The sequence below is a fragment of the Diplotaxodon limnothrissa genome, linkage group LG1 (genome assembly GCF_057381915.1).
Source record: "Diplotaxodon limnothrissa isolate DT_005_m linkage group LG1, D_limnothrissa_male_GT1.1, whole genome shotgun sequence".
Lineage (NCBI taxonomy): Eukaryota > Metazoa > Chordata > Actinopteri > Cichliformes > Cichlidae > Diplotaxodon > Diplotaxodon limnothrissa.
The window spans coordinates 18665125-18692959 of record NC_140596.1 but is presented as its reverse complement, the minus strand read 5'-3'; the positions used below and the strand labels follow the sequence as shown (position 1 = coordinate 18692959).

Below are 27835 nucleotides of genomic sequence, written 5' to 3'. Positions count from 1 at the left end.
TGATGATTTCTGTTTTTGTTTTTAATGTTTTTAAATCAGATATGTCAATCCCAAATCTCCATAACTTCCCCAAAACTAATTAAACCATTTTAATATCTCACCGGTCTGTCAGTCACCGAGATGATACTCCAATTCTAGAGCCTAAGCACCAAAATACACATGAAAAATAGATGTGGGGTGACAAACTGCACAGTAGCTGTTCCTGTTGTGCTTTAAGGTGCAACTTCACAGCTGTGTAGCCTGTGTGACTGTTTGTGGATTCTGTGCTCCTTCTCACACTTTGCAAACAAACCCAGATCATCAGAATTCATCAAACTCCACTGCTTTAACGTTTCATTAAAGCCCATCTTCCACAGCAACACCTTAGGAATCTATCAAACATGTATGCTAGACATTATTATTATTATTAGTAGTAGTAGTAGTAGTAGTAGTAGTAGTATCTGCCTTTCGGTTATTTTTACAGCTATATATGATGGGTATTGTTATTATCGGTATTCTAATGGTGCCACTACATCTTTGGTCACAATGCAAGAGCACCCTGTCATATATTTATATCTATTTCAAAATTATTTTGTTAAATATTTGACTCAAATCAACCTCGTGATGACCTCACGTTTTTCCCCTGTACGTCTGACGTCAATATTTTTAATTGGGAAATAGATGCACCGACAAGACGTGCGTCATTTTCTAACGCACACAAATATTAACACTTGTATATATGTGTATATAATTTAAAATATTAAAAAGGCAATAGCAGGTTTCATAGTGTGTTTTTTTTGGGGGGGGGGGGGGGGGGGGGGGGGTTCATAAATTAAAAATATATATATCACTGTATGAGTCAAATTGCCTTCAGTGGCCTGGACGGTGTGTGAAAGGCTTCTGGCCTGCATAAACACTGCTTCTCTGTCACAACTAATGTTTTGCCCTTGTTATATGAGTTAAGGCACAGGTAACTGGGTTACTCATGTACCATTTTAATGTTGTTCTCTTGCAAACTAGTTATAGAAGCCAGCACACATCGTTATCTATTGGTCATGGGTTTGACGGTGAACTTGAGCATGTCACGTTAAATAAACGCCGACAATATAACCATAAATGTGTCAAATGTCAAGTCTGCGCCCTCAGATCGAGGCGCATTTGTTGAAGGTGGAATGATCTGTGGAAACTAGTCAAGCCTACCCTAACCACAATACTCACTTCTTGAGATGCCTCCTGCGTTCGTGGAGACCAAAACATCCACATGTGGCAAAGAGGGGCGGCCAGCGTCGCATCATCCGGGCTCCAGATGTTTAGAACATGGAAATGAGTTTCTGTACAGCCTCGCTTCGACAAACAGGTGAGCGCGTGGATCAGATCGATAAATCCCACGCCATCTGCCGAGCCTGCGCAGACGGCTGTGGATGAGACATCCTCGTCGTGCCGTGTGCTTGTATCCGAGATCAGGACGTTCCCGGGTCAGTGCCGTGATCTCCGTGGGACCGACAGAGGAGCGACACGCTTTTCATCAACAGCGTCCAAAAGCGCGCATCGTCAGTCCGCGGTCCTGAAGCTGCGACGTGTCCCCTGACAGACACTTCAGTGCTCTCATCTCGCCTCCTCTCTTTTTTTCTCAATACTTCCTCCTCCTTTTGCTGACGTCACGCGGACAGCAAGTTGCCGATAACCAATCGCAAACTCTCTCTCTGTGCGTGTGCGTGTTTTTGGAGAACTCACGAAGACATCACGTCGCCGTTGCGCTCTTTTAACTGTGGAAGTGGAAACCGAACCAGCAAAACAAAACTTAAAAAAGAAGAAAAAGAAGCAGAGAGCACGTTGTTGCTGGCTAAAGTAAAAAAAAAAAAAAGAGTAGTTACAATGTTTTGTTATTATTATTACATAAGTTTAGTTTTCTTATCTCGTTCAGCTTGTTGTAGCCATATCGCTCCTGGGTGGTGTCGGTGTTGTTAGTCATCTATTATTGTTATTTTTTTTAAAGATGTGTTAGTAAAACAGGAAATCATCTGTGACACGTTTGAAGCCGGTGTTGGCACATGCTTTTCTTTTTTCTTTTCCCTATATTATCAACGGCTCCCCACTAATTAAAACCATCATACAGATCTAGTCAGTTTCTGACTTTAACGCCACCCAGCGGTAGCAAAATCAACTACAACGCTGTGGCAGACAAGCAATACCCCACGTCCATCATGTGATCTCTTACTCTCTTACTTACTTTTACTTACTTTTCCACTGCTTTTCAAAGGTGGGAAAAGGAAACACGTATTGTTTTCTTATCGCATCACAAAAATACAAAAATGTAACGCAAACTCATTCGGACCAACTCACATTTACAGCTGAATATTTTTATTTATTTACTTATTTTTATGAGAAGAGGACACAAAATCCCCCCAGCTTTTCCTCAGATACACACCTTTTTGCTAATGGTGTCCTGAAACAAGGCTATTTATTTATTTATTTATTTATTTATTTATTTATTTTTTCATATATAATATAGTTATTTTCAAGCCACCACTTGCCCCTTCTCTATCATGCCTGTTTTTGAAATTAGAATGAGTAAGAATCTGATGTTTGATTAAATATTTGAATTTTAATTATTAATAATTAGATGTAGATCAGATTTTCCATCAGATTTTCCATTGGGCTCTTTTCCATTGATTGATTACTTGTTCCTTTTGGACTTGCGAAAGTCAGCAACACAACACAACACAAACACATACATGCTAATGTGTTTTTTCTTTTTGCTCTCTCTCAGAAGTCAATTACTTTACGAAGAACCAGTTTCTGAGCCCAGAGAGGAAAACAGTCCACAGAGATGAGACTTGAAAAAGTACAGAGATGTTCAGTCCACATTTCAGATTTGAGGTTATACTGCCTTCTAGTGTCCATCCAAACTCTCATGTCCCAGATAGTCTCCATTATCTTTCATGTGTTCCTCTGTATCTAACAGAAGAGAGAAAAAGATTGTGTTCATTAAAAAGTGTAGAGAAAGAGAGAAATGGGAGAATATTGTGAATGACAATATGTAACCACTGCCCTAAAGTGTGGTACCTTTTCTCTTACAGGTGGGATTTGGCACCTGAAGACACAGATCTTCAGACCTTTGTATTTAAGAGTAATTTTTCATTGTGAACAGATGTGCACTTTTAGGCTGTGTATAATAATAATAATAATGCAGTGTAATGCATCTTTGAAAACCATGAAGCAAAGTTTTACCTGGAATCTGGCTTCTTTGTCCTCAGCAAATTATGCTAATTAAAACATAAAATGATTTTTCTTCTCTTATCAACATCAGCTTTGCTAAGATTCATCCAATAATTTAACATTCAGAACATGCAAACGTCACTCCAAAATGATTGTTTTACAAGTCCTTAAAGTACAGCTACACATATTCAATGTAATTTAGTTTAATTGCTAAAAATTCATTTAAAAAAGCCCCATCAGCGTGCTTTATACTGCAAGGTCGAGATTTACAAGATTAGAGATAAATCTCAAACAATTAGACAATCCAGTATCTGCGAGCAGCGAATGCATTTTAAATTCATTCCTGGATTCAACACAGAAGTGAAGCTGATATACAACAAATATGTTGCAGGAGTGTTTAGAACAAATGGGATCAGTGACATTCAAGCCTAGAAGTTAAAAATACACAAACAAGTTTTTCTGCTTTACTGGTGATGGGACGTTTCTAATTTTAGGTATGCTGCACAGATGAAAGAATGTAGTTCTACTTTTTTGTTTAATGCACACCTTGAAGGACATGCTCTGGTCAAAAATGACTAAGATTCTTCATAATGCTACTGGAGAGCAGATACTGCATCTAAGTAAGACATGTTTCTGAGATTTCTAGGTCAAAACACAAAAACCTCAGCTTTATCAGAATTTAGAAGTAAAAAATCACACATCACTGTATTTCCTAAGGGAAGCATATATAATATAAAAAGCATGAGTCCCAGAACACAACTCTGTGGAACTCCATGACTTGTGCTGCAAACATTTTTCTTTAATCGTTCTTTAATAATAGTTCCTGTCTCTATAGTAATTGGTGTAGTCAGTGTTATCAAATGTTTCACCTGTCAGAGGCTATAGGAAGATCAGTGATAACCTTCAGTAGTGCTGTTTCTGTGTTGTGATGGACTCTAAATCCTGACTCAAACTTAAAATGCACTATTTCTCTGAGGTAATTTATTCAAGGTTTGACATCTGTGGACTTGAATTCAGTACAAAAGAAAATAAGAAACATGAGCATAGAAGGCAAAAACCTTTTAATATAAAATATTCAAGAAAGTCAAAAGACTACATCATCAGAGAAAGACAGAATCTCGTTTTGTAGGGATGAAATGAGCCATATTGTTAGACCACATACCTACCATCTGTATGACATGAAAAACTTAGTGGAAAGTGCTTTGTATCAAAATCAGTGGGTGTTCATTATTTAAAGTACAAAATTCACATAAAAAAAGCTAAAAGACTGACAAAGCAATAAAACCTTTCAGCGACCACAGAGCAAAAATACATGCGAATTACATGTTACATTTACTTTCAGACAGGATTCTTTCGCACATCTATTAATGCATTGTTTGAGGTCAGTGGTCCAATGTTGAGGCTGGAGCGACGGGACTCCCGGCGAGATTTAACCACAGGCAGGGATGTTGGCCCACTCCAAGACCCCACAGCAGTTTGACCTACACGTTTAACAGGGCCATCACTGGCCACCTGAAGCCACAGCTCCTCCATGATGGCAGGTTCCTCCGTTGGGAGAGAAGAGCGCCTCCACGTGGACGGGAGAGGGGTGTTCACCAGCTCCCGCATTTCCTCCCTAGACTTGGAAGGTCTGTCCAGCTGCCCTGCCCCACTGCCTCCTGAGCTGTCTTCGGGGCAACGGGGAAGCTTTTCCATGCTGCCAGCGTTCGCAGGTTTACCATCAGATGGCACGACTGAAAGACAGTATGTTATAAGGATATTTACTAATGCAGGAATACATTATTTTTAACGGTAAAAATCACTAAATTCGACTGGAAAACTCCAAAAGTTACAAAACAGAAGGAAAATTTGAACTAAAGGCATCTTGTTCCTAGTCCCGCAGAATGACATCGCAATCACACACTAAAAATAAACACTTTTGCACCTTTAGGATGCTCTTTTGGCTGCGTGGATGACCCACAGAGTTCCCTCAGTTTGTTGTTTAGTTCCACATTAGCCGCTTTGTAATGGTTCAGTTCCCTGCTGAGGTTGAGGATCCATCCCTCATACTGCCGCTGCCGCCCTAACAGACCCTCGTCCATTTGTTCTGTTGGGATGATAAAACGTACACAGTATATTAACGGAAACACCATCTGCCACTTTAACTTATACTCTACCTTTGAGCCTTACATATGTTCAGTGTGTGAGACTTAGTCTGCAGTATAGCGTGACTGGTTTATGTTAGTCTCACCTCGACACTGCTGCAGTAAGAGCTGCACACTCCTCTCATGTTCCTTCTGCTGTTGTGTAAGCCGGCGATCTGTGTCGAGTTGTGTGCGATCGAGTGCATTTTCCAGCCACTGCACCAGCCTCTGCTGCTCATCTAGTTGCATTTCCAGCTCAGCTAGGGCAAGTTGCAGCTTACGCTCTTCTTCACGCAGAGATACCACCTGCAGGAAATGTGCACACAAACACTCATAAGCCTACAACTGGTGAGTCCAGACGCAGTCCAGAGTCACATGTGCAAGGTGCACCTGCTCAAATGGTTGTTAACATAAATATATCTAAACATGGCAGCAACTCCAAGCATTGTGCATGTAGATATGGCCAAGACAACTTGCAGAAGTTCAAACTGAGCATCAGAAAAAAGGTGGGGGGGAAATGGTGATTTAAGTGACCTTGAATGGCTGTTGGTGGCAGCTGGGCTGGACTGAATGTTGCTGCTGATCTACACAACCAATTTTAGAGTTTACAGAAAATGGTCAGAAAAAGAATATATCCAGGGAGCGACAGTTCTCTGGATGAAAACACCTTGTGGATGTTGGTAAATGACCAGATTGTTTCAAGCTTATAGGAAGGAAGAGTGACTCAAAAAACCACTCATTACAATCAAGTTATGGGTACATACTGAACCCTGAAGCAGCCTGGGTGCCACTCCTCTCAGTGAACAACAGGAAACTGAGACTGCAATAAACACGGCTCACCAAAACTGGACAATAGATGACTGGAAAAACATTGCCTGGTGATGAGTCTTGATTTCTGCTGTCACATTAGGTAGGGTCAGATTTGACATAAACATCAGGAAAACATGGATCCATCCTGTCTTGTATCAACGGTTCAGGCTGGTGGTGGATGGTGCTGTAACGGTGTTTTGTTACTAACCAACCCCTTTATGACCACAGTGTGCCCATCTTCTGATGGTTGCTTCCAGAAGGATGACACTCCATGTCACAAAATTCAAATCATCTCAAACTGCTTACTTGGACATGACAGTGAGTTCACAGTACTCAAATAGCCCCCACAGTCAACAGAGCACCTTTGGGATGTAGACACTCACAGATGTGGTGTGACCTGTGATGCTATCATGTCAATATGAACCAAAATCTTAGAGGAATGTTTCCAGCACCTTGTTGAAGAATTAACGCATTTCTGAAGGTAAAAAGGGGCCCAATCGAGTGCTAGCAAGGTATGTCTCGTAATGTTTCTGTTGAGTGTATGTCCTACAATCACCATCCTCATTGGCTACCTTTTCTTTGGCGCATAAAATCAACTCTCTGGAAACAGGCATCAATATTGGATATGTGTTGCTCTTAATTCTCTAAGAGTTTCTCTTAAAAATCTCAACACAAAGACACATTTCAGCTTTGTAACTGCTGATTTGTCGAAAGGGAAGTAGAATGCATCACCGGGCGTTTCTGTCAAGGCAGGCATGGGCACATTAAATGTGAGGGAGAGGGCATACTAAGGAAGAGCACAGCCACAAACTAATCAGACTGAGGTGCTTACATGGGCACAGTTCTCTCTTTTTTATCATCTTAAGGTTTATTCTACCCCCTAAAAATGACTAAAATTTGTGTGGGTCTGTTTATTCAGAACATTTTTTATTCTGTTTCACATACCTTGTCGAAGTACTTGCACAGCAGAGCTCTGGTCTCAGAGGCAGACAGGTAACTGAGCTTGGCCATGAGATTCATCTCCCACTGGGAGAGCATACTGGCAGAAACCCGAAGCTGTCTCTGTCTTTGAGTGATGGCTTCATTCTTATACTCAATCGCTGCATCCAGAGCCTCAATTGCCTCGTCCAGCTGGAAAAGCGTTCGCTCCTCCTGGTAACATCAGAGTGAACAGATGTCCTTAATGAAGATTTGAATACGATGTAGAATTCATTTTCAGTTTGAAACTAGTGCTTTCCAGATTCTTGATAATTAGGCTGTTATTGTGACTGTATTCAGTACATGTGTTCTGTACAGCAAAATATTAATCTAAAGAGTGCTGATAATTGAAATCAGATAAAAGAGCTTGAACCTCAGAGTAATATCTGACCTCTGGTGAGAGCAGGCTACCCTGCCGCAGTTTATCGTCCAGCTCAACTCGCTGTTTAAGCAGTGAATCTTTCTCTTGACGTAGGTTGGAGATCTCTTGCCGGATCTGTTGGGAGTCTTGAGCACTACTACTGCGAAGGAGACCATTCCTCTCACTCAACTCTTCCTCGAGTAATTCAATGCGCCCGGTGAGTGTCATTAGATCTTTACTTAGGGCCTGGAGGAAAGATGAATAAAACAGGACTCAGTATCTGCAAGTCCTCTGTGCTAATAAGCTGAATTGTTTATGTTAATACCTGACTGGAGCGGAGCCTCTTGGTTTCCAATCCGCTGCGTTCCTGTAGCAATGCTTCTTTCTTGGCCAGGATTTCCTCTCTTTTCGTCAGCTCTCCCTCCAGATCTTCCAATCCTCTCCTCTGTTCTAGTATCCGTTCCATCTCCTCATCCAGCCAGCGCTTTTGATCCTCAATTTTCTGCTCACAGGCAAGTTGAGACACAAAAGGACACATAAAAGCACAATAACAGACAGTAGTAGTATTTCTAGGTGCTTTACGTGTATACACTACTACTGCATCTCAGCTCTTGCTGCACCTGCTGCTCTTCTAATGAGATGACAGAGCCGTTGCTGCCGCTGCGTCTCTGCCTCTGGAAAGCTGCAATCGCTTCGGTCTTTATCTTCAGGATCTTCTGCTGCTGCTCATTCTTTATTTCAAGTTCCTGGTATGGTGTAAATAACATGAAAGTCACATTTTCACACATCGCACTGCAAGAACAGGAAGAACTGCAAGAACTGCATTCGGCTCCAATTACCAGTTAAGCTAATTTGCTCATCATTGCCCCCCAAAAGACAGATTCTATACTCATTCTAAGGCTGCTGAGTAAAAAGTATTTAAATGGAGGTGACAGAGGACAGACGTTTGTCCTGTAGGAGAGTTAGACCCTAAGATGAGACGTTTTTGACTCTAAAGCCTTTCTCGCAAGGGCAACCACCAGTCCACGCCACCCTACCACCACTGTGGGATGTCTGCGAGTGTAGCCTGGGGGTAAAGTGAGCCCCATTTGCTCTCTCTTGGCTTGAGCTGCACTAAACACTGAGTGAGTTTAAGCTGCAAAGGAAAGAGGTGCTTGATTTATAACTCAAGAAACAAACGACAGCTTTTTAGTGAAAATGAATTCAAAGGCGTTTAATCTAGATTTTTTTTGGTTTCGTGTTTGTTGGAAAAAAAATCATAACTGACATAAAATTGGATTAATTACCCAGCCTTAACTGAAACTGCAGTGCCATCTGTCGCACAGACTAATATTTTTCAATTAAACTTTGCTTAGTTACAAACAACAAAGCCACTCAGTGGTACCTTGACTCTGTGAGTTCTCTGCTGCATTTCGTTCTCCAGACGACGCTTCTGCTGACTTTCCTGACGCAGCCGCTTTTGCAGCTGCTCCTGCTGCTGTCTCATAGACTGGACGCTTCTCTCCAGCTCTAACACACGGCGCTCACTCTGGGCAGGGAGGTTGGCGAGACGGGCAGTATCCCTCTGACGCTGACTTAGTACCTAATGTTTAACCAGAAATATTTTCACTTTTAGAAGTTTACAGGTCATGTTTAAAAATCAGGAAAGGAAATCATTAAGAACACAGTTTTAAAAAGCAGCATCTCACTGACACAAAACAACAACATCACTCCGAACTTGGCGTCACATGAACACAAACCTGAACTTTGCTCTGAGCAGCAGCTATCTTCCTGCGACATTCCTGTGCTCTGGTCTTGTCTGTGATGCTGATCTCTCTCTCTTGCCTCTCTAGGTCCTGCAGCTGCCGCTGGGCCTCCTGCAGCTCCTGCCGAGCTTGCACAGCTTCCCCCTCCAGAGCTGTGATCTTATGGCTGTACTGCTTGTTCAGAGCCTGAGCATCCTTACCTTAAAAGGCAAACAACTGATTCAGAAAAAACACACAAGAGAATATTTTCTGTGAAAAGGATAAAGCCAAAATTTTAATTGCTACCTGTTTTGACAAGTTCCTTAATGAGTTCTTCTTTCATGCGAATGGTGACAGAGAACTCCCTGATCTTCTGCTGTGCCTGAAGAAGTCCCCACTCTGAAACACCTTCAAAGCTTTTTAGACTTTCCCCACTGCTGGAGTTGGCTACAGAGAAATTTGAAAGTGAACACACAAGGTTGATAGGATGGTGGTACAATTAGGAAGGAGACACAGCTTTGACTCAACTCAAGCACGAGTGGAGTGTAATATAGAAACAGAAAAGAGGCAACAGAAGAATAACAATCAGTTTTAGAAGTCTGCGGTAACCACTGGTTGAACATGTAACCACAATAAAGTACAGAATTAATCTTTCCACGTGATGTTAGTGTCCCTGCAATTTACTTAATTCATTTTCTGTGCATGCCGCACAGAGACTGGATACGCAGTCTGCAGAAAACACAGAAAAATAAGCAAAAGGACTTAAAACTGGATCATAACTGATCGTGTTTGTAACAGAGTGTTTCTGACTGTATGACACTGCATGACTTAAACTTGATTTCTGATTTAAGAAATGTTCCACTAGTCAAGGCAAATATAGTACAAAAAAGAAATCCTGACAATACTTTCAACATCCCGCTCAACGCTCCATTAAATTATTTCTGAGCATCTGGTAATCTTGGTAGTGAGCAAGTTGTTAGACTTACATGCTTTTCTAGCTAAACAGGGGTGCTGGTCTGGCTCCAGCCCTTTGCCAGCAGCTGGTAATCCCCCTGACTGCATGTCCCACTTGGTCCAGGTCAGATTCACCTGCCTGACAGAATAACGCACAAGTCACAAATACCATGAGCAGAGGCGTAACACAATGACACTTTGAGTGAATGGTTGATTGACATGATTGCCCAGACAGTTGTTTAGCAACTTTAAAAAAAAATTGAAACTCAATTTAGATTCAGAAGAAACAACATACTTTGACCTCTCTTGTCCAGAATGACTGCCCTCTTTTTCCCTGTAATGCGTTTCCACTCCACCTGGGATCTCCTGCTCCTCATACAGTTTCCCATCCTGATCAGTGCAAGGCCCATTACCAATGTATCCCACTGGACTGACCTGCAATCACACAAAACACACAGATGTAGAGGTATGAAAACTATAAAACAAAAGAATAAATTGTACTCTTAATGCATCTTAATATGGATTTTCTATTTCTTTTTTTTAATGGCTGGTTACCTGTCTGTGGGTGCCTCCATTCTGGCTGTGCTGCATGGAGCCCATGGGGGCAGTGTGCGGCCGCAGCCTCATGTTAAGACCCAGGCCCATCAGTCCTGCAGTAGAGAGCTGACACTGTAGATCTGCTATCAGGTCCTGCTGCTCCTGCAGCTTATCACTCTGAGACAATAAGAGGACAATAAAATCAGTATCACATCACTAAGATCAGATATGACCTGAAACATCAGTGTATTAAGTGTTGACACAGCTCGGGTGCGGGTCAGTAGGATTAACTTTGTGATGACAATTAAAAAAAATCAAAAGTGTGAGTCACTGCTCCAACAGAAAAACAATATAGGAGATAAACTTTGTCTAACCTGCTGCTTGTACTGCTCCATAGCATCTTCCAGAGCTGCTAGAAAGTCTGTGTTCTCCCTCTCTAACCGCTGGATCTGTGACTGAAGGTGTGCAATAGCATCTTCTTTCTCTCCATCTTTATCACTGTCATGGTCATGGCTCCACCTCTCCTCCACAGCGGTGTCCTAAGGAGTAATTCATAGTTAGTAATACGTGTCCTATGTTTTTGTTCAAAACGTTACTCTTTAAAAATAATTACTAGTGATTTAGTAATTATTTTAGAGTGAAAGGGACAGACCTGGTTTCTTACAGAAGGCCTGCCCCTCCTCAGGCCAGCACTGTCCTCAGTGGAGCTGTTCTCAATACCGCTGTCTGGACCGGAAGCCGTGGTCAGCCCACTTCTCTCTTCCTCCACAGAACAAAGCCACTCCTTCACTCTCAGACTTTGTTCAGCAGTCAGAGCCCCTTCACTCTGCAGCTCCCGCAGCAACCTGTCATCCACCAGCAGCACAGACATTCAAATGTTTGTATAGCCATTGATTTCACTTATCTCTTCTACATTTTTGTATCAGAGAAACATCAAAAATTATGATTTAGAATAAAATACGCAGATGACTGGGTTTTAAATAGTTTTAAACAAGTTACCTTATGTGAAAACCACGCTAAAGTCCCAAATTTTAACTTTTAATTTATTCTCTGTCATGCAACAAACAGTTTGCATGACAAATTTCTACAAATTTTACTTGCATTCTCAGAATTATTATTGTTTAGTTAAAACGCAAATGGAAAAATGCTTATTTTCAACACATTTATAAATAACAAAAAAAAACTGTTTTAACGAACAAAATCCATACAGCATTATCACCACAGGCTAAAGACAACAGTCGCCAGCACTGGGTTGCAGTCCCTAGGAGTGTGAGACCGTTTTTTCTTATCATGGTTGAGTTTTGCTAGATGACAATACGGGGCAAAATAGTGCATAAGATACTGTTTATGCCTCAGAAACTGTTCAAACATGCATTTTCTGACACAGTTTTGAGAGATATCTGCAGAAAGTGAATGTAAGACAAACACTGGAAATACTAAAAAGTTCAGTTGTTCCTGATTCTGCTATTGCTTGTTTTTTTATGTTGGTAGCTGAGATTCTCAGTCTGCATCTTTGGCTGGCTATTCCCATCCTGCGTCACATATTAAGACTTTGGCTGATTGGACACTTTCATTGTTTTCCAATATTAAAAAAAATAAAATAAATTATTACGTAATTATAAAATAAACCAAACAGTGTTGTGTTTGCACTGGCTTTTTAAATTGTATGATATATACATATATCAAACTTTTCTCTCTCTAAAGATGTAGATGAGGATTAATTCACAAAGCAGCTGTCAACCAATGTGTACGTTTTTCTGGTAGGTTAAACAGAGTGTCCAAATCTTACAGCACAGGTTAAATAACGCAGACTAAATCAAACCCATCGATAAATGCTCTTTAACCTGTAAGCAGTGTCTGTGCAGGTCCTATAGTGAGCGCTCTGGACTTGCAGTTTGCTTATTTCTCCCTCTCCAAGTCGAGGTCTCCTATTGGGTTCGGCGTGAGAGATTATGCGGGTCTCTGAACGCTGGCGGTTTTCGAGGGCTCTGCGAAGCGCCTTGATTTGCTGCTCGAGCCCTTCCACGCGATCTGGCTCACGTTTGCAGTTGACTGTAGCACGGTTCTGAATGTTTCTTGCCCTTGTGGCATAGTTTAGTGTGTTCAGGCTCTCATCAAAATCAGAAGAAGATGGACTGATGCAAGCAATCATCAGCGTTTTTGAATTTCCTCCTAAAGAATCTTTGAGTATCCTAGTTGAAAGAAGGAAAAATAAAATGATCAGGTATTAATGTTTAGTTAGATTGATATGCTTAAGTCCAGATCAACTTATTATAACTTACCTTGTAATTTTAGAATCTCTGTATGGTATGTGAGAGCCTTTCCTCTTGGGGTCCCCCAGTGCCCCGATAACATTTCCTAGAGCTAAAAGACCGCTGTTAATCTGGATACTCTCCTTTAGTCTCTCTCCAGTGTTTCCTGTCCTTAAAATGCGCTCTGATCCTGCCAGGTCAACAAAGTGAAACTTGGAAGACAACATTTGTGGTCCAGAACTTCCAGCAGTCCCATAAAGGCGAGAGCTTCCTCGTCGTTGGTCCATGTACACAGTAAAAATGGTGTGAGACCTGCTGGAGTTGGGATTCATCTGGGTTGCACCAGTGTGCCTGGCTGTGTTTCCAGACTCCAGTAAACTTAGCACTTCATCAAGACCCTCCACTTCACACTCCTTTACGCCGCACAAAACTACGAAGTCAAAATGCAATTAAATACATCAACAAATACTTTTTAAATGAAAACATTTCTGCATTGACTACTCAAAAACATGCTTAGAAACATTTAAGACTCTTTATTCCTCACCAATATTGCCCTTATCCTCCCGGATGTGGATGTCCTTGCTGGCAGTCTCAACTTCCAGCAAGTCCTTGAAATCCTCTTTGTAAATCTCCAGATAGGAGACTCGAACAGAGAAGTCTGTGAGGTCATTTTCATCGAGCAGCTTGAAGATATCTGCAACGGCCCTGGGGATGATGCCCTGCTCCTCATCACTAAAGGAACCTAAAATTACAGTTAATTTTTAAAAAATGGAAAATCTGATTCTGTTCAGCTAATTTTTTCAATCCAATAAAAAAACTGCAAAATAGCATAGCTTGTATTTTTAAAGTGTGTGCCATGCATGCTTTGTTGAAACCAAAGATTTTACTAATATTTTGAAGTAAAAAAAATTCTAAAAGACAAAAAAGAAAAACTTACAAATATTAGCTTCCCCAATGGTGTAAGTCTTGCCTGATCCTGTCTGTCCATAGGCAAACACTGTAGCATTGAAACCTTGAAAGAAGGCATCTATGAGCGGCTGAACAGACGCAGAATAAATCTCCTCCTGACTGCAAGTTTCCTCAAATACAAAGTCGCAAAGAAAGTGTCGGTCATGACCCAGAGTAACCCTACACAGCTCAGGATCCACAGTGATACAGCTCTCATGGCAGTGCAGAAGCTCTTTAGGCAGCAGCGGACGTACTCGGACAGCCACCTGCACTGCAGAATACTCCCCTCTGCCCTGGCCAGCAGGCAGTTTGGGAGACATTTCTTCTCTCCTCTCTGTTATGTATTGATCATCTTTGGACGCCTAAAGAAAACAAAAATCATTTATTGACAAATATTTGATGAACATCTCATGTCACATTTATGAATATGGTACAAGGTAATAAATGAGGATGCGATTGATGGCATGATAAGATGGGAAAAAATAAGTGCACCCATGACTGAGTAGCTTGTAGAACCACTTTTAGCAGCAATAACTTAACGTAATCGTTTTCTGTACGACTTTATCAGTCTTTGTGGCCCACTTTTCCTCACAACATTGCTACAGTTTACTGAGGTTTGCCAGCTTTCATTCATGCACAGCTCTTAAAGTTGTTCTACAGCTTTTAGTCTGTTTAATGTCTGGACTTTAACTGGGCCACTGCAGCACCTTGATTATTTTATTTTCTGTTGTAGATTTGCTGCTGCGCTTGGGATCACTGTCCTGTTGCATGACTGAATTTGGGCCAAGTTTGATCTGTCTGACAGATAATCTCACATGTGAATCAAGAATAAGATGCAACTTTGCAAACCTACGCGGTGTTGCCATGTGCTGTAGTTCTTGTTTTGTTTTCTTAGTTTTTTTGCATTTTCTCTGAGCATTGCATGATCTGACCTTGGGGTGCATTTGCTGCGATGTCCACTTCTGGAAAGATTGAGGCCTTTTGTTAAGACACACTTGAATGGTCCAGACCAGCAAACTACCAAAACTTCTGCACAAACACCAGGATAAAGGCACATGCTGATGCCCAATTAATCAAAGTCACCTGATTAGCAGTACCTGGCTGCTACTAACCATCAACTACACAACACCTTTCCTGGATGTAGTCCTGTAAAAGGTTTTTCACAATACTGTACTTACTGCTGAAGAACATTGATAAGATATGTGTTCTATAAAAAGATAAAATAAAATAATGTTATTACAGTTATTTAAAAAACAAAACAAAAATGAAAGGAGATCCATGCACAACAAAGTTCTTATAAGGTAAACTCTATAAAAAGTGACAACACCACTGTACTGTATGTGGTAATGTCGACTCACCTAGAGCTAGGATATTTAACTGCAAACCCACTTCTCTTTTAGTTTAGCCAACTTTACCCTTCAGTCAAAGGTCTTTTGGACACAGGTCTTTTGGTCAACCCTGGCTCTTCTTGGCTATGTGTCAAAGTAACACTGAGCAAGATACTGAACCCCGGGTTGCCCCTGATGCACCAACTGGAATGTGAGTCTGTGTGTATGTGTGAAATTAGATAAAAGCACTGTATGAATGTGTGTTAATGTGTGTTATAGTTTGATACTTGTAACAGCAAGTACTCTGAGTTCTCAAAACTGAGTAGAAATGGGACTATATAAGTATCACACAATTTACCATTTTAGACAAAGGCATACAGCTTCTGAGTTGATCATTAAGAAATGCTGACCTGGGTGCAAACATGAAATAAACAAAAACAAACATCTGCAGGAAAAGCTGCTGTGTGAATGTTTATGATTATCATTCATATTCTATTCATGTAAATGTACACTCCCTGAAACTACAGTAAGGAAACAAACAACAACATTTTAGATGAAATAACTCACAATCTTTTTTAGATGCATGCAGTATAAAATAAGTTTTGATTTCGAGGCTTTTTAACACAGCTTATCTCTCCCAAAGTTATAGTGTTACTAAAAATATATACCTGTACCAAGATCTTATTCAAAATAAACGTTTACAATTTCACATTAAACCCCTTCAAGGATGCTTTATTATTACTTGGATTAGTCTGAGCCTATTTACTTCCCCTATTTACTGGTTAATTACAGCTCTGCACTAACGACACAGTAGTTATATGACACAGTTAAAGTCTTCAACAGTTTAAAATAGCGGGTGTCGCGTTGTGAATAATCTTTTCTTATTTTTTGGTCAAGTACTGTTACGTTACTGCGTTTTAACCCAAGGGTAGCGTTTCATCACCGACTTCATTAGTTAAGTTATCGCTTTTTCACGCAGACAAACCAGCTTTGTATCGAGTAAAGAAAAAAAAGTTATAGTTCACATCCAGAAGTAATCACAGCGCTGCTAACTTGTATTTCCCAAGTTAGCAGGGTAACGCTAGCTCGCTGTTGTACAGGGTTACAAAAAACAAAAGAAGAAGAAAACACAAAAATGTACTACCTCTATTAATGAGAAAAATGTCGGCTTTATTTTAGGACTGTTTCATTTTCACGCTGCTTCCTAAAGTTCATAAGTTCGTGAGGCTGCTTGTTGTCCAGATTCACTTCAGCTAAGCTAAAGTTAGCTGACAGTCTAAACAACAACATCAAAAACTTGAGGATGAGGGTGGATAAAAGCTGATAACGCGCGAACTAGCTCGGCCCGTTAGAAATGCGTAACGTTAAACGGCGTACATTGACAGTTTTCGTAACCACTAAACATTTTTCACGACTTACTTTAATGCAGCAGGAGTTGTACCACGGGTTCAGAGTAACTCTGGAGAGCTTTTTTGGGGAAGAATGGAAGCTGAGGGGCAGTCCACGGGCAGCCCAGGGGAGGAGCACGAAACCGTGGCCTGGGTTTGATCTGCAGCAGCAAAGCATCTTGGCTGAGAGGCGACAACATCTCAGCAGGTCACAGCACACGTGATTTAGTATAAAAGGCACTTTAATCATTACGGTTTTGTTTTGTTTTGGATCCTGGATTGTAAAATAATTTATGGGAGCTGAGAGAAATTTCTGTTATCTGCACGAAAACCACATGTGTAAATGCAACTAGTCAAATCACGAAAGCTGTTTTTTTAAATTCACTTTTATTTTTTATAGAGCCAAGTCAAAACAGCAGGCGCTTTATATATTTATATATACCCTACAGTAATACAGAGAGAGCCCCCAACAATCACATTTAACCCTCTGAGCAAGTACTTGGCGATGGTAGGACTCACCTTTGACAGGAAAAATCTTTGTGCAGGCTCAGGTAAGAGAGAAAGACAGGGCAAAACATACTGTAGAAGAGAGCTTGAGAGTAATAATAACTAGGGATTGAAAGCAGAGTGGTGTGTAATAATCACCTAGTGTAGCTAAGGGCGAACTCAGGGGCACCTGGTGCATCCCTAACTATGCTTTATCAAAAATGAAAGTTTAGAATTTTACAGTGATATTTATTCCATGGTTCATTCTCACCACATGGCCAGCCTTGTTTGGACCATAACTGACATTAAAGCAGTACTTTTCTGTTTTCCCCTGTCTCATTTTTGCTGAAAGGATAATCTTAGGTTGTGTCTTCAGTAAATGCAACTTACATTATGTTTGAGAAAATTAAAGGTTGAGGCCAGAGAACTGTTTAGTGGAAGAAAACTAAAGTAAACAGCTTATGGACTATAATAAAATGAATGAATGGACACTGAAAACTATGAATTCCCAAGCAACAAACAGAAAAACAAAAGATCAAATTTGATGTTTATGTGTGCTGGTGATCATCCACCAATCACATTATGTGAGCAGGTCAGTTCAGATGTAACAAGACTTGAAATGTAGGCTATACATGATATGATGTTGAATGAAATGTTGGGCTATATTTAAAGTTCTTCAAAAATTGCCCACTTTCCACGGCTCCCATGTTATATTTAAATATAACAGGCTTATTTACAATGCCCTTTCGCAGGACAGTCTAATGGTAGCTGTAGCTCTTACTCTCACTGAAAAACTGGGTTTAAATGCCCACAAGAAAATGTGCTACAAAACTATTACATTCTCTGATTTTGTTGAAACATTATGCATTATACTTTTCCTAATGTTTTATTTGCTATTATTTTTGTATTCTCTCTATACAGGCCCTTCTTAAAAAAGAGCTCCAACTCTCAAAGAGGCTAGTTTTTTAAATGATGTATCTAAAAACAATAGTGATGCTAATAATCATAGCCACAATGATTACAAATGGTGATGAAAAGCCACAAGCACAGTAAACAAATAAATGTGTGTCTGGATCCTATTGCACATGAAGTTTGGCCTTTCTCTCTCTCTTGCAATCTGTTAAAATCTTAGTAAATTCCAAACCGATAACCAATAACTGTTTAAACAGATATGGTTTATGGCCACTTTTAAAAAGAGTTGAGGGTGCAGTATGTCTAATTTGTGAACAGAGGGCAGTGTTGCATCATATTTTGAAAAGGTACATTTTCTTTGCAAAGTCTCACAGTGTAGGTTTAACAATAAACTTGCTTTTTGAAAGAGAATAGTAATAGTATTCCTAACAGTAATCCTACTACTTGTAATTGATGTTGCCATTTCTTCCTGACCACAACACTGTTATGGGACTTGTATCCTTTAAACTTGATAAACAGGTGTCTGCTGTTGTCAGATCTAGTTTTTATCAGCTTCGTCTCATCTCCAGGGCCAGACACTATATCCCGTATAATGACTTAGAAAAGCTCATTCATGCTTTTGTAACGTCAAGACTAGATTACTGTAACTCACTCTATTCTGGTCTCCATGCTACCCTTCTACATAGATTACAGACAGTTCAGAATGCTGCGGCACGTATTCTAACTAAAACCAAGAAGTTTGACCATATTACTCCGGTTCTTGCTGAGCTGCATTGGCTGCCTATCAAATACCGTATTCAATTTAAAATTTTGCTGCTTACTTTTAAAATTATCAATAATACTGCACCAACCTATCTTAAGGAACTTTTAAACCCTTATGTCCCTGCCAGGGTTTTAAGGTCATCCTCGCAGTTATTGTTAGTTCAGCCCAGATCTCGGTTGAAATCTAGAGGCGATCGATCGTTTGCCTTTGCTGCACCTGAGTTATGGAACAGCCTCCCGATTGGCATTCGGGAGTCTGATTCTATTTTTTCCTTTAAAGCACGCCTTAAAACTTATCTTTTTGAACTTGCCTTTTCTACCCGTTAAATGCTGACTGTTAACTGCGACCTATTGCATTAACTTTTTACTATTCCTTCATTCTTGGTGTTCTCTATCATGCGGCACTGGGTCTGCTATAATCTATGTGCTGCAGTCCATTTTATTAGTGGCTTTCTACTGTGAACATTGTCTGCTGTTCTTATTATATTTGATATTAATGCTCTTAACTGTATTATTTTATTGTTTTTCTGTAAAGCACTTTGGTATGCCTAGGCTTTTAATGTGCTCTATAAATAAAGGTTGTTGTTGTTGTTGTTGTATGTGCAGTGGCAAGGGTGAGGTAGGAAGCAGGTGTTTTGTATGGGGTGTCAAAAAATTGAAAGAATGAAGACCAACAGCGCACCTCAGGAAATATTAAACAAACATTGTATTATTTTTTGTTATATATATCATATTGCCTATTTGTAGTAAAAGCACGCAGAGTTGCTGGTAAAGAAAGGGGCATGGCAGATTAATTTAACTAGTTTATTTGACAAAGCAATAAACCTTGAATAAGGTTAGATCTGCAAATAAAGAAGAAAAACTCAACTAAAACCCCATAAAAACTCATAGAATTCGATTATCAAAATATTACTTTACTATAACATTGTAATATGCGGTACTGTGCAAAAGTTAGGCAGGTGTGAAAAAATGCTGTATGCAAAGAATGCTTTCAGAAATATAAATGATTGTTTATTGGCCCCAAATGTATTCTGCAGCAGCACAAGGACCCCAAACATACAGCCAAAGTCATTAAGAACTGTCAGTATAAAGAAGAACAAGAAGTACTGGAAGTGATTGTATGGCCCCCCCCCCCCCCCCCCATATTTCACTTCAAACTAAGACAGTATCCTTCATATTTGTGTTCTTACATCACTCTCTGCATCAGCGTTTGGACCTCACCAAAGACGCCTCGCAATTACATGGCTCTCCAGCTTACTGAAAGGAAAAACTAAACAAAAACAAATTAACTCTAAAGAAAGACATGGCTACTCAGTTAAAAGATGAAACACTTGTGTGGCTACTACATTAAAATACACAAGCTAGAATTTATTTAAAAAGGCCTAAACAGGAAAGAGCAGGGGAAACATATTTTTAAAAAATGGAGAAAAATGATTAGTAACTGAGGACCACACTGCTATAGACTAGAGACTTAATGCTGTGATCCTCACTGCTGCCAGGCACTGGGAAGCCAAACACAGGAAATAAAAATTTGGTCCAAAAACACCAGGATCAGACAATGACATAAAGAAAGTCACTAATGTGCTCATTCTGGTACCATCCTTAACTGGAATAAGGCCAAAAAGGCAAGAACAGGCTGAATAATGGGTGCATAGGACAATGTAAGCATTAGAGGAGTGAGGGTTGATGGTGCGTTCAAAAACACTACTCGGGTGAGGAACATTTTTCACTAAGAGTTCTCTACTACACATGCACAATCTGGAGATTCAGCAGACACCATCACTCTCTCCTTTTTCCATTAAAAGCAACATGAGACCAAGATACACGCAAAAGTAAGTACCACTGAAAACCCAAGTGGCTGTCAAAGTGAGCATGCTTGTTTCTGATAATAATGCCCCAACAACCAGACTGAGATCAGAATACTCACTGCAGTCTCACTTTGCAAGCACTCATTAGGGGGACTGTTTTGTTTTTTTATCTGCACAGAGGTGTGACTCATCCACACTGGAAAAAGCTGTAGAGAAGGGCAGTGGAGCCAGAGGAAAAGGGATGGAATGACAAGAAAGTGGATGTAATGTGATAAGGTTAAGGAGCGGTGGAAAACAGGACAGTGAGGTGAAGAGAATGGGCAAAACATCAGATTTCAGGCCAGGTGCTCTCACAGACCAACTTTGTTGTGTATCAACCTAGACAGACAATGGAGAGGTAAAATGCAGAGGATCGGGGGCTTTATTACTGAATCATTACCTCTTGTGGATCCCTGGGGGACAGACAAAAGCCACCCTCCAGCCTACAGTCTTTTATTAAGACTGTAGAGGGGAGATCTGAAGAACAGGGAGGTCTTTTTTGTGGTGGTAATAAACACTACTGTTTTTAATTCACTCTGCAGCTAAGTCAGTGACTGACTGGCTGGTGTGAATTGTCTTCTGTTCAGTCATCTCTATTCATCTGTCATTCTCTGTCTGCCTCCCTCTCTATCTCTGGGCATCTTTTTCTTCACTCAACACTCAATCTTGTTTTAGAATTCTGTGTCTAAAGTATCTCTGCTCCCTCATGGAGCCATTGCTGCGTCTCAGCCAGAGTACGGAGCCCTCTCTGCAACTAAAGACTTCCTGTTTCCCTCCAGTGTAACTACATCCTGGCACACTATCCACTATGTGATTCCTTATTTCTCAGAAAGCTGTGTAACATCAAAGAGAAGATAGATGGCTGGTGCAGCACAGTGGCGACACATTTCATCACGCTCCTTGGAAACTCCTCAGTTATAAACCCCCCCTAAATGAAAGGAAAAAGATTGCACAGACTTTACTTTTAGGGCACATGACACAGCTCTTTTCTGTGTGTACTTGTTTTGCAAATGCAAAAGTTAAAGTTATTCGTGCACTGTAGGAACACAGAGGCTCTTTTCAGCAAGCCTTCCTTGGCTGTCAGGCGAACAGCGTTGCTCTGTGCTGCAGGAACTGAAGTGTTAAACAACCTCTGCTCGCATATGTCCCTGCTCACAGTCTATCGGGCAGTTCTTAAAACACATTTCAGAAGGAATAGAGTGTAGAAAAGCCTTAAAGAATTAGTAAGGAAAAGACTGAACTGTTAATGTTTTATATGATGTTTAATGGGTGTACTGGAGGCAATACAGGTATTATAGTTTTATCACAGAAAGAGTACCAAAACTAGAATCAATAAAACATAATTATAAACCAAAACATCCGTAGGCATAATGACTACGTGCATATAAATTTTAAGGCACTATTACAAAAATAATGCTTTATTTCAGGACGGGCTGTCATTCTTTAGTCTTTCCAGCTTATTGCAAGTATCCTCAAGTCAAGTGCTGTTACTCTTTGCTACATGTACCAATTTTCTACATGCATTTCTATTTTTTTGCACAATAAATAGATTTTTCTTAGAATTCATACTGGGAAACAAACATAGTGACTTTGGTGATGTATTTCCCCAGCTGCACTCGCCTCTCCAGCTCACTCATCTCCACCTCTGCCTCCAGAGTGGCAGGGCCCTGCACAGGGCTCACCAGCATCAGCTCGCCCGTGAGGCGGTCTGAGCGCTGCACTGTGAAGTGGCGGCGAACTGGCCTTCCGCCTAGCAGGGAGAAACGAAGGGTGTCACCTATCGGGCGCAGTGCTGACACTCTGAACATGACGCGGGGAGCTGACAGGTTGGAAACAACAGCCAAGTAATGGTAGGAGAAGGAGTTTGGGGCCTGAGAGCACATCTTGTTGTCCACAGGGCAGGGGTTACGTTCACAGCGCCTGGAAAATAATGAGAAAGATGTTACTAAAAGAGAGATTTTAAAGAATTAGTTGTTACTATGCATCTCACACAAAAATAAGGATAATGCTCACGTAGGTGACGTTTTGACATATGTAGCATTAGGAATTTTGGGGCAGTCCACACGAACACACTGGAAACCACCATATGTATTAATGCACATCTGGTCCTTCGTGCAGTTGTTTTGCCTCGTAGCACACTCATCAATATCTGCCACAAAAGAGAAACACAAAACCCCCACATTTAGTTGGGACATCATTTAGGCTGCAACTCTTTGATTTGCCATTACTGAAAAGAAAAAGAGTCAAAATGAATAAAATTGTATTAAGTGTACTTGTAGACTCTACATTTTTGTATTACATTCCTCAGAATCTGCCTTTTGGAGGAATGCTTTGAGTACTTCTGAGTGCAAATTTGGCAAAAGAAAAAATCAAAACAAAAGTGATAGCAAAATATAAAGCAGGAAGAAGGACTGCTCACCTTTGCAACTGCGTCCGTCACGGGTCACGTTGTATCCCGCAGGACAGGAACAGCGATAGCCTCCAGGGGTGTTAACACAAGCGTGTAAACACAACCTCCCAGCCTGTCCGTTATGAAACAGCTCACATTCATCAATATCTAAAATGCATAACACACACAGACATGGCTAACAACCCATATGGAAACATCATAATATGAAAAATGTATAGTCTGTGTTCTACTAAAGCTGTTAGGTGTACCAGTGCAGGTGTAGCTGTCTCTGCCAGAGATGGTGTATCCTGGCTCACAGGTGCAGTGGGTGGTCCCCTGCACTATAGTGCACTGTGATGGGCGAACATGAGGCCCGGTGGTGGCAGCTGGTAAAGTGGATGCAGCAGCAGCTGTGGATGGGGAGGTGGCGGCAGAGGTGTTTGTCATGGTGACAAAGACTGAATAAGGAAGAGAAGACAGGTAAGCAATGCTGGTGTGTTGTAGAAAAGGTTTTCATAACCTGTTTTCATATTTTCTTTGCTGTAGCTTTGTATCTGCCCCAGGGATACGAGTTATTTATTTAGTCAGCTGACAATATATGTCAGACACTGATGTTGGTGTGCCGATGGTGATATGAGACAGTGTCAGTCACGCCTGCCCGTGTCAAATGGAATCCAAGAGGAGAGTCACTGGGTTTTATCGGTGGCAACAACATAAAGCCCTCACAGATACGAGTTTGATAGGTAATATTTAATAAGCTCTGTTCTTCTACAAGAACAAGACAGCAGCATGAGCTTAGTGAAGATATCTGAGTGTTAATATATTTGGATTTGTTTATTTTGCCAGTAAGGAATAAAAAGAAGCAAATGTTTGTGTAGAAATTCTGGTGAAATGTAATTTAGATTATTATTATTATTATCATTATTATTAGTATTTTTAGGGCAGCATGGTGGCACGGTGGTTAGCACTGTTGCTACACAGCAAGAAGGTCCTGAGTTCAATTCCACCATCAGGTCTTTCTGTGTGGAGTTTGCATGTTCTCCCTGTGTTTGCATGGGTTCTCCCAGGGTACTCTGGCTTCCTCCCACAGTCCAAAGACATGCAGTTTGTGGGGATAGGTTAATTGATAAATCCAAATTACCCATAGGTGTGAATGTGCGTGCGAATGGTTGTCTGTCTCTGTGTGTTAGCCCTGTGACAGACTGGTGACTGCAGTTACCCACACTATGTTAAATGGGGGTTGTGGGTGGGGAGGAATATGTTGTGTATGTTTAAATAGTGGGAGGTATAGTGGTTAGTGCTGTGGCCTCACAGCAGAAACGCTCTGGCTTTAAACCTGTTTGTCAGCCAGACTTTTCTGAGTGGAGTTTGCATGTTCTCCCTGTGCTTCATCCCACTGTCCAAACACATGTGTTTTAAGTAAGCGTCTAAATTGAACCTGCGTGTTCACAGCTGTCTCTCTCTCTCTCTTAGCCCTGGAAATCTGTCCACATCTACCACTCCACTCTCTTGGGTAAAGTTGGTGGATGTTTTAATGTAACGATTGGATGACTATCAAAAACATTACCAGACTTTCAAATCTCTCAGTAAACTATGAAACCATCTGTAACTGTAGAAATATTTAGATAGTGTGAAAAAGGAGATGAATTTAGTAAAACTGTTGGTGTCTACTGAATTTTAGTGCCTACACAAGCAAATGCCCAATGCAATCTCTTTCAAATGGTAAAGTATCACTACATTTCATTCATGTGTGTGGTCTGAGTATGCAATGTATTATACTTACATGTTGGCACAGGGCTTTGACAGGTAACTCCAGCCCAGCCTTTGGCACAGACACAGGAAAACTGGTTCACCTCATTAACACACGTCCCACCATTCAGACAAGGGGAGGATGCACACTCATTGATGTCTGAGGGAAAAAAGATATTAAGGTTATGTTTGAACTCTGTCCAGAGATACACACATGTATGCAACTCAATAGCTTTGATGCTTGAACATCACGGAACATTACATAATGACATATGCATGTGTGTGGAGACATATGAGAAAATACGGGAGCAAATGAGTTAACAGGAGGGGCAGCCAAAGTGTAGGGGATGCCACATCCTGATCAAACAGCCTTTGAGTTGTTATCTCAAAGTCAGCAAGCTGTCAAAGGACAAGGAGGCTGGAATATCGCATGTCACAGCATTCAAAAAGCTCTCTGGACAATGACCAAAGTACATAAAGAAATATGATCATGGGTCACATGTGAAATGTATCATCGTATAGAAAAATGTTGTCGGCATGTTTGATGCCCAGAAAGCAGAATAGTGCAAATAAAAGGGGGCAAGGAGAAGAGAGGTTACACAGAAGATGTTGACAAGATTGTAAAAGTGATCAGTGGGTTAGATAGCATGATGAGTGATGGTCAGAGTAATGAAGTGGAGAAACACTGGTGGGAGGAGGATTAGGAGGACGCAATGGAGAAAATGACCATCACAGCAAGGCCAGGCAGCAGAAGGCTCCTCTCTCACCTCGGCAGGTTGGTTGCTGGCTGCTCCAGGTCAGGCTTTCCTGACAAACCCTGCTCTCTGATCCCACGAGTTCATAACCAGGGTCACACAGGAAGTGAATCTCATGGCCAATGCTGTGCGATTTGCCAAGTTTCCTCCCATTAATGAGGGACTCCAGTTTGGGGCAGGTACCTAGAAATTATAAGAACATAACAGCAGAAATACTCTGATATCTAAGAATTTGAATAAAGTCTTTCTAACATATTTACTTACTGTTGATGGCTTTTGTGTTCTGCCTTGCAGCACTGCTCAGCAGTAAATTTATTTTCTTCTTTAGGTTGCGCAGACTCTGCATGTAGGAGGCTTCATGGGCTGACAGAAGCTTCTGGACCTGCTTCAAGGACCCTTGAATTTCTTGCCTGCTCGGACAGTCCTAGAATAATACAGAGCTACTGAATAAATTCATAAATGTTGAATATTTTAAGTCAATACTGATCTTCTAATTCACAAAGAGGATCAGAAAAACAGTTGCAACCATCTAAAAAAACCACGTGAGAAGGTTAGGCACGCTATATAATATTACATTGAAAATGACAGTTTCTTATTAAAAAAACAAAAAAACACCATCCTTGCTAAATATCTGAAAATGGAAAAGCAATTTATTTGACTCAGGACAGGTAAAATTTGTTGAGAGATGAAAGCACCACAAGCCAGTGATGCTGCTTCTATTAACAGTTTATTTATCTTCCTGTTCATTCAAGGACACGAATTCATTCAAAAGTCTTCAATAAAAGGATTTGGTTTTCTTTTTTGTGTCAAATGAAAAAAAATTCAAAATTCAAACTTCTAGTGCATTTCTGTAATGTTAAGTCATATAAATTGCACCTGCACATATTTCTGTGTGAATGCTATCGCAATGAGGAAAAAAAATCTCTTCATCTAAATGAATAGACAAATGAATCTGCTCTACCTACTGCGCTATTTTACCCAGTGCACTGCAGAAGCTGATGTGCTCATATGAAGGAGTAAATCTTATGGGGATCGGAGAATGTTTTGTCATTCCCCCCCCCCCCCCCCCCCCCCCAGCTAGCTCCATACTGTAACTCAGTCATGCTGACAAGAAAGGCTCTGTGTGTAACACTTTCTTATGTGGTTCCAGGTGTGATGTTCTGCTTAGGTTTGAAGTTTTAACTACACGAGTCATTACAGAAATGGAGGTAAAAGCTTTCATTAGAGGGTAATTACTTGCTGATTTTTGACTCAACCAGTCATCTCCTTCCAGCGCCTTGCTTTCATTTAACAGGGTGTGAGCTCAAGTGAGTTGTACACACCTATTTTCAACCCATAACCGTTCCCTCATTACTCTCGTTGATTCAGCAGCATCAGTCCCCACCAGACCTCTGCTCTCTCACATGTTTTCAGACAACCAATTAGTGTTTTCATCCAGCAGCAGTTATGTAAGAAGAGTCAATATTTGTTGAAAACGCTTTTCTTATTTAGACTGAACTGAGGTTTGGAATGACTTCAGTCATTTTTGGTGCTGATGGCTGGTGTTTATCAGGTAGTTGTCAAAGGCCCCTTTCTGCCTGTGCTAGGAGATATTTCACATGGTGTTCATGTTAACTGGGTGATGTTACCACAGTCTGTAGGAGGCATGTGGTGCTGAAGCACAAAATTGCAGCACAGTTCTATTTAATAGATTTAGAGCCTAAATAACAATATGCTCTCACGCACATATGCAAGAGTCTACAGCATCACACTCACATTATTATGCACTTCTACAAACACATAATTGGCTGGCCATTTTTCAGTAGAAAACAAACAAACAAACAAACAAACACATACAGGCACAGACATGCATGGCAGAAGCTGAAGAGAGCCATTCACAGCCAGATGCAGCGTTTTGGAAATGTTTTGCTGGTTTGCAGTGAAGCACAGCATAGATATAGTGAGTGAATTCAGCCACCGGAGCCTCTGGGATGTTGCTCTTGAGGCTTGCGTGCAAAGTAAGGGTGACTCAAGGTTTGCTCTGTGAAACATTTTTTGTGATGCCAAGAAGTACATTCACATTAAGATCTGCTCTGGACTTCAAAAGAAGTTATGCATGCAATTCTCTTTAAGCCATACATAATTCATGAAGCACATTTTAACCAATTCCTTTTGACATAAGAACTTTAAGTGGAATGACGTGATATAAGTTCAGGTACCCTGCTGCGACTAATTCCTTCATTCATTCAGTCAATAGTTAACAATTTTAGTTACATGCTTGCTTACCTGCCCCAAAGTAGGATGAAGCAAACAGAAACACAGTAAGGTGATGGCAGTCACAGGTGATGCAAACAT

General features: G+C 40.7%; 2 protein-coding genes across 2 annotated transcripts; both read right to left on the bottom strand.

The window, feature by feature from the left end:
• Positions 1 to 4357: 4357 nt before the first annotated feature.
• Positions 4358 to 16678, bottom strand: kif7 (kinesin family member 7). The gene is made up of 20 exons (XM_085354366.1): positions 16633 to 16678; positions 13875 to 14247; positions 13482 to 13679; positions 12968 to 13367; positions 12530 to 12877; positions 11338 to 11530; positions 11060 to 11224; positions 10704 to 10862; positions 10444 to 10583; positions 10181 to 10287; positions 9501 to 9641; positions 9210 to 9415; positions 8855 to 9052; positions 8091 to 8216; positions 7796 to 7972; positions 7501 to 7716; positions 7077 to 7283; positions 5429 to 5627; positions 5123 to 5284; positions 4358 to 4931 (listed from the first exon to the last, which is right to left on the bottom strand). The coding sequence occupies exons 2-20, from the start codon at positions 14203 to 14205 to the stop codon at positions 4537 to 4539; spliced, it is 4068 nt and encodes a 1355-aa protein (XP_085210492.1). The 5' UTR covers positions 14206 to 14247; positions 16633 to 16678; the 3' UTR covers positions 4358 to 4536.
• A 5486-nt stretch (positions 16679 to 22164) lies between these two features.
• LOC146639652 (fibulin-7) lies at positions 22165 to 27835 on the bottom strand. Its single transcript, XM_085354355.1, has 8 exons — positions 27767 to 27835; positions 25766 to 25925; positions 25514 to 25684; positions 24781 to 24906; positions 23267 to 23455; positions 23028 to 23165; positions 22622 to 22757; positions 22165 to 22528 (listed from the first exon to the last, which is right to left on the bottom strand). The coding sequence occupies exons 1-8, from the start codon at positions 27833 to 27835 to the stop codon at positions 22165 to 22167; spliced, it is 1353 nt and encodes a 450-aa protein (XP_085210481.1).

Coding starts and splice junctions, on each gene's coding strand:
- kif7 (XM_085354366.1), bottom strand. CDS start 14,205: ATGTCTCCCAAACTGCCTGCTGGCCAGGGCAGAGGGGAGTATTCTGCA. Junction 8,217..8,854: donor AGAGAACTCACAGAGTCAAG/GTACCACTGAGT, acceptor ACACCATACCAG/GAACTTGAAATAAAGAATGA. Junction 7,973..8,090: donor TCTCATTAGAAGAGCAGCAG/GTGCAGCAAGAG, acceptor GCCTGTGAGCAG/AAAATTGAGGATCAAAAGCG.
- LOC146639652 (XM_085354355.1), bottom strand. CDS start 27,835: ATGTTTGCATCACCTGTGACTGCCATCACCTTACTGTGTTTCTGTTTG. Junction 23,456..24,780: donor TCAAAGCCCTGTGCCAACAT/GTAAGTATAATA, acceptor TTCCTTATTCAG/TCTTTGTCACCATGACAAAC. Junction 22,529..22,621: donor TATGTCAAAACGTCACCTAC/GTGAGCATTATC, acceptor ATTATTTTCCAG/GCGCTGTGAACGTAACCCCT.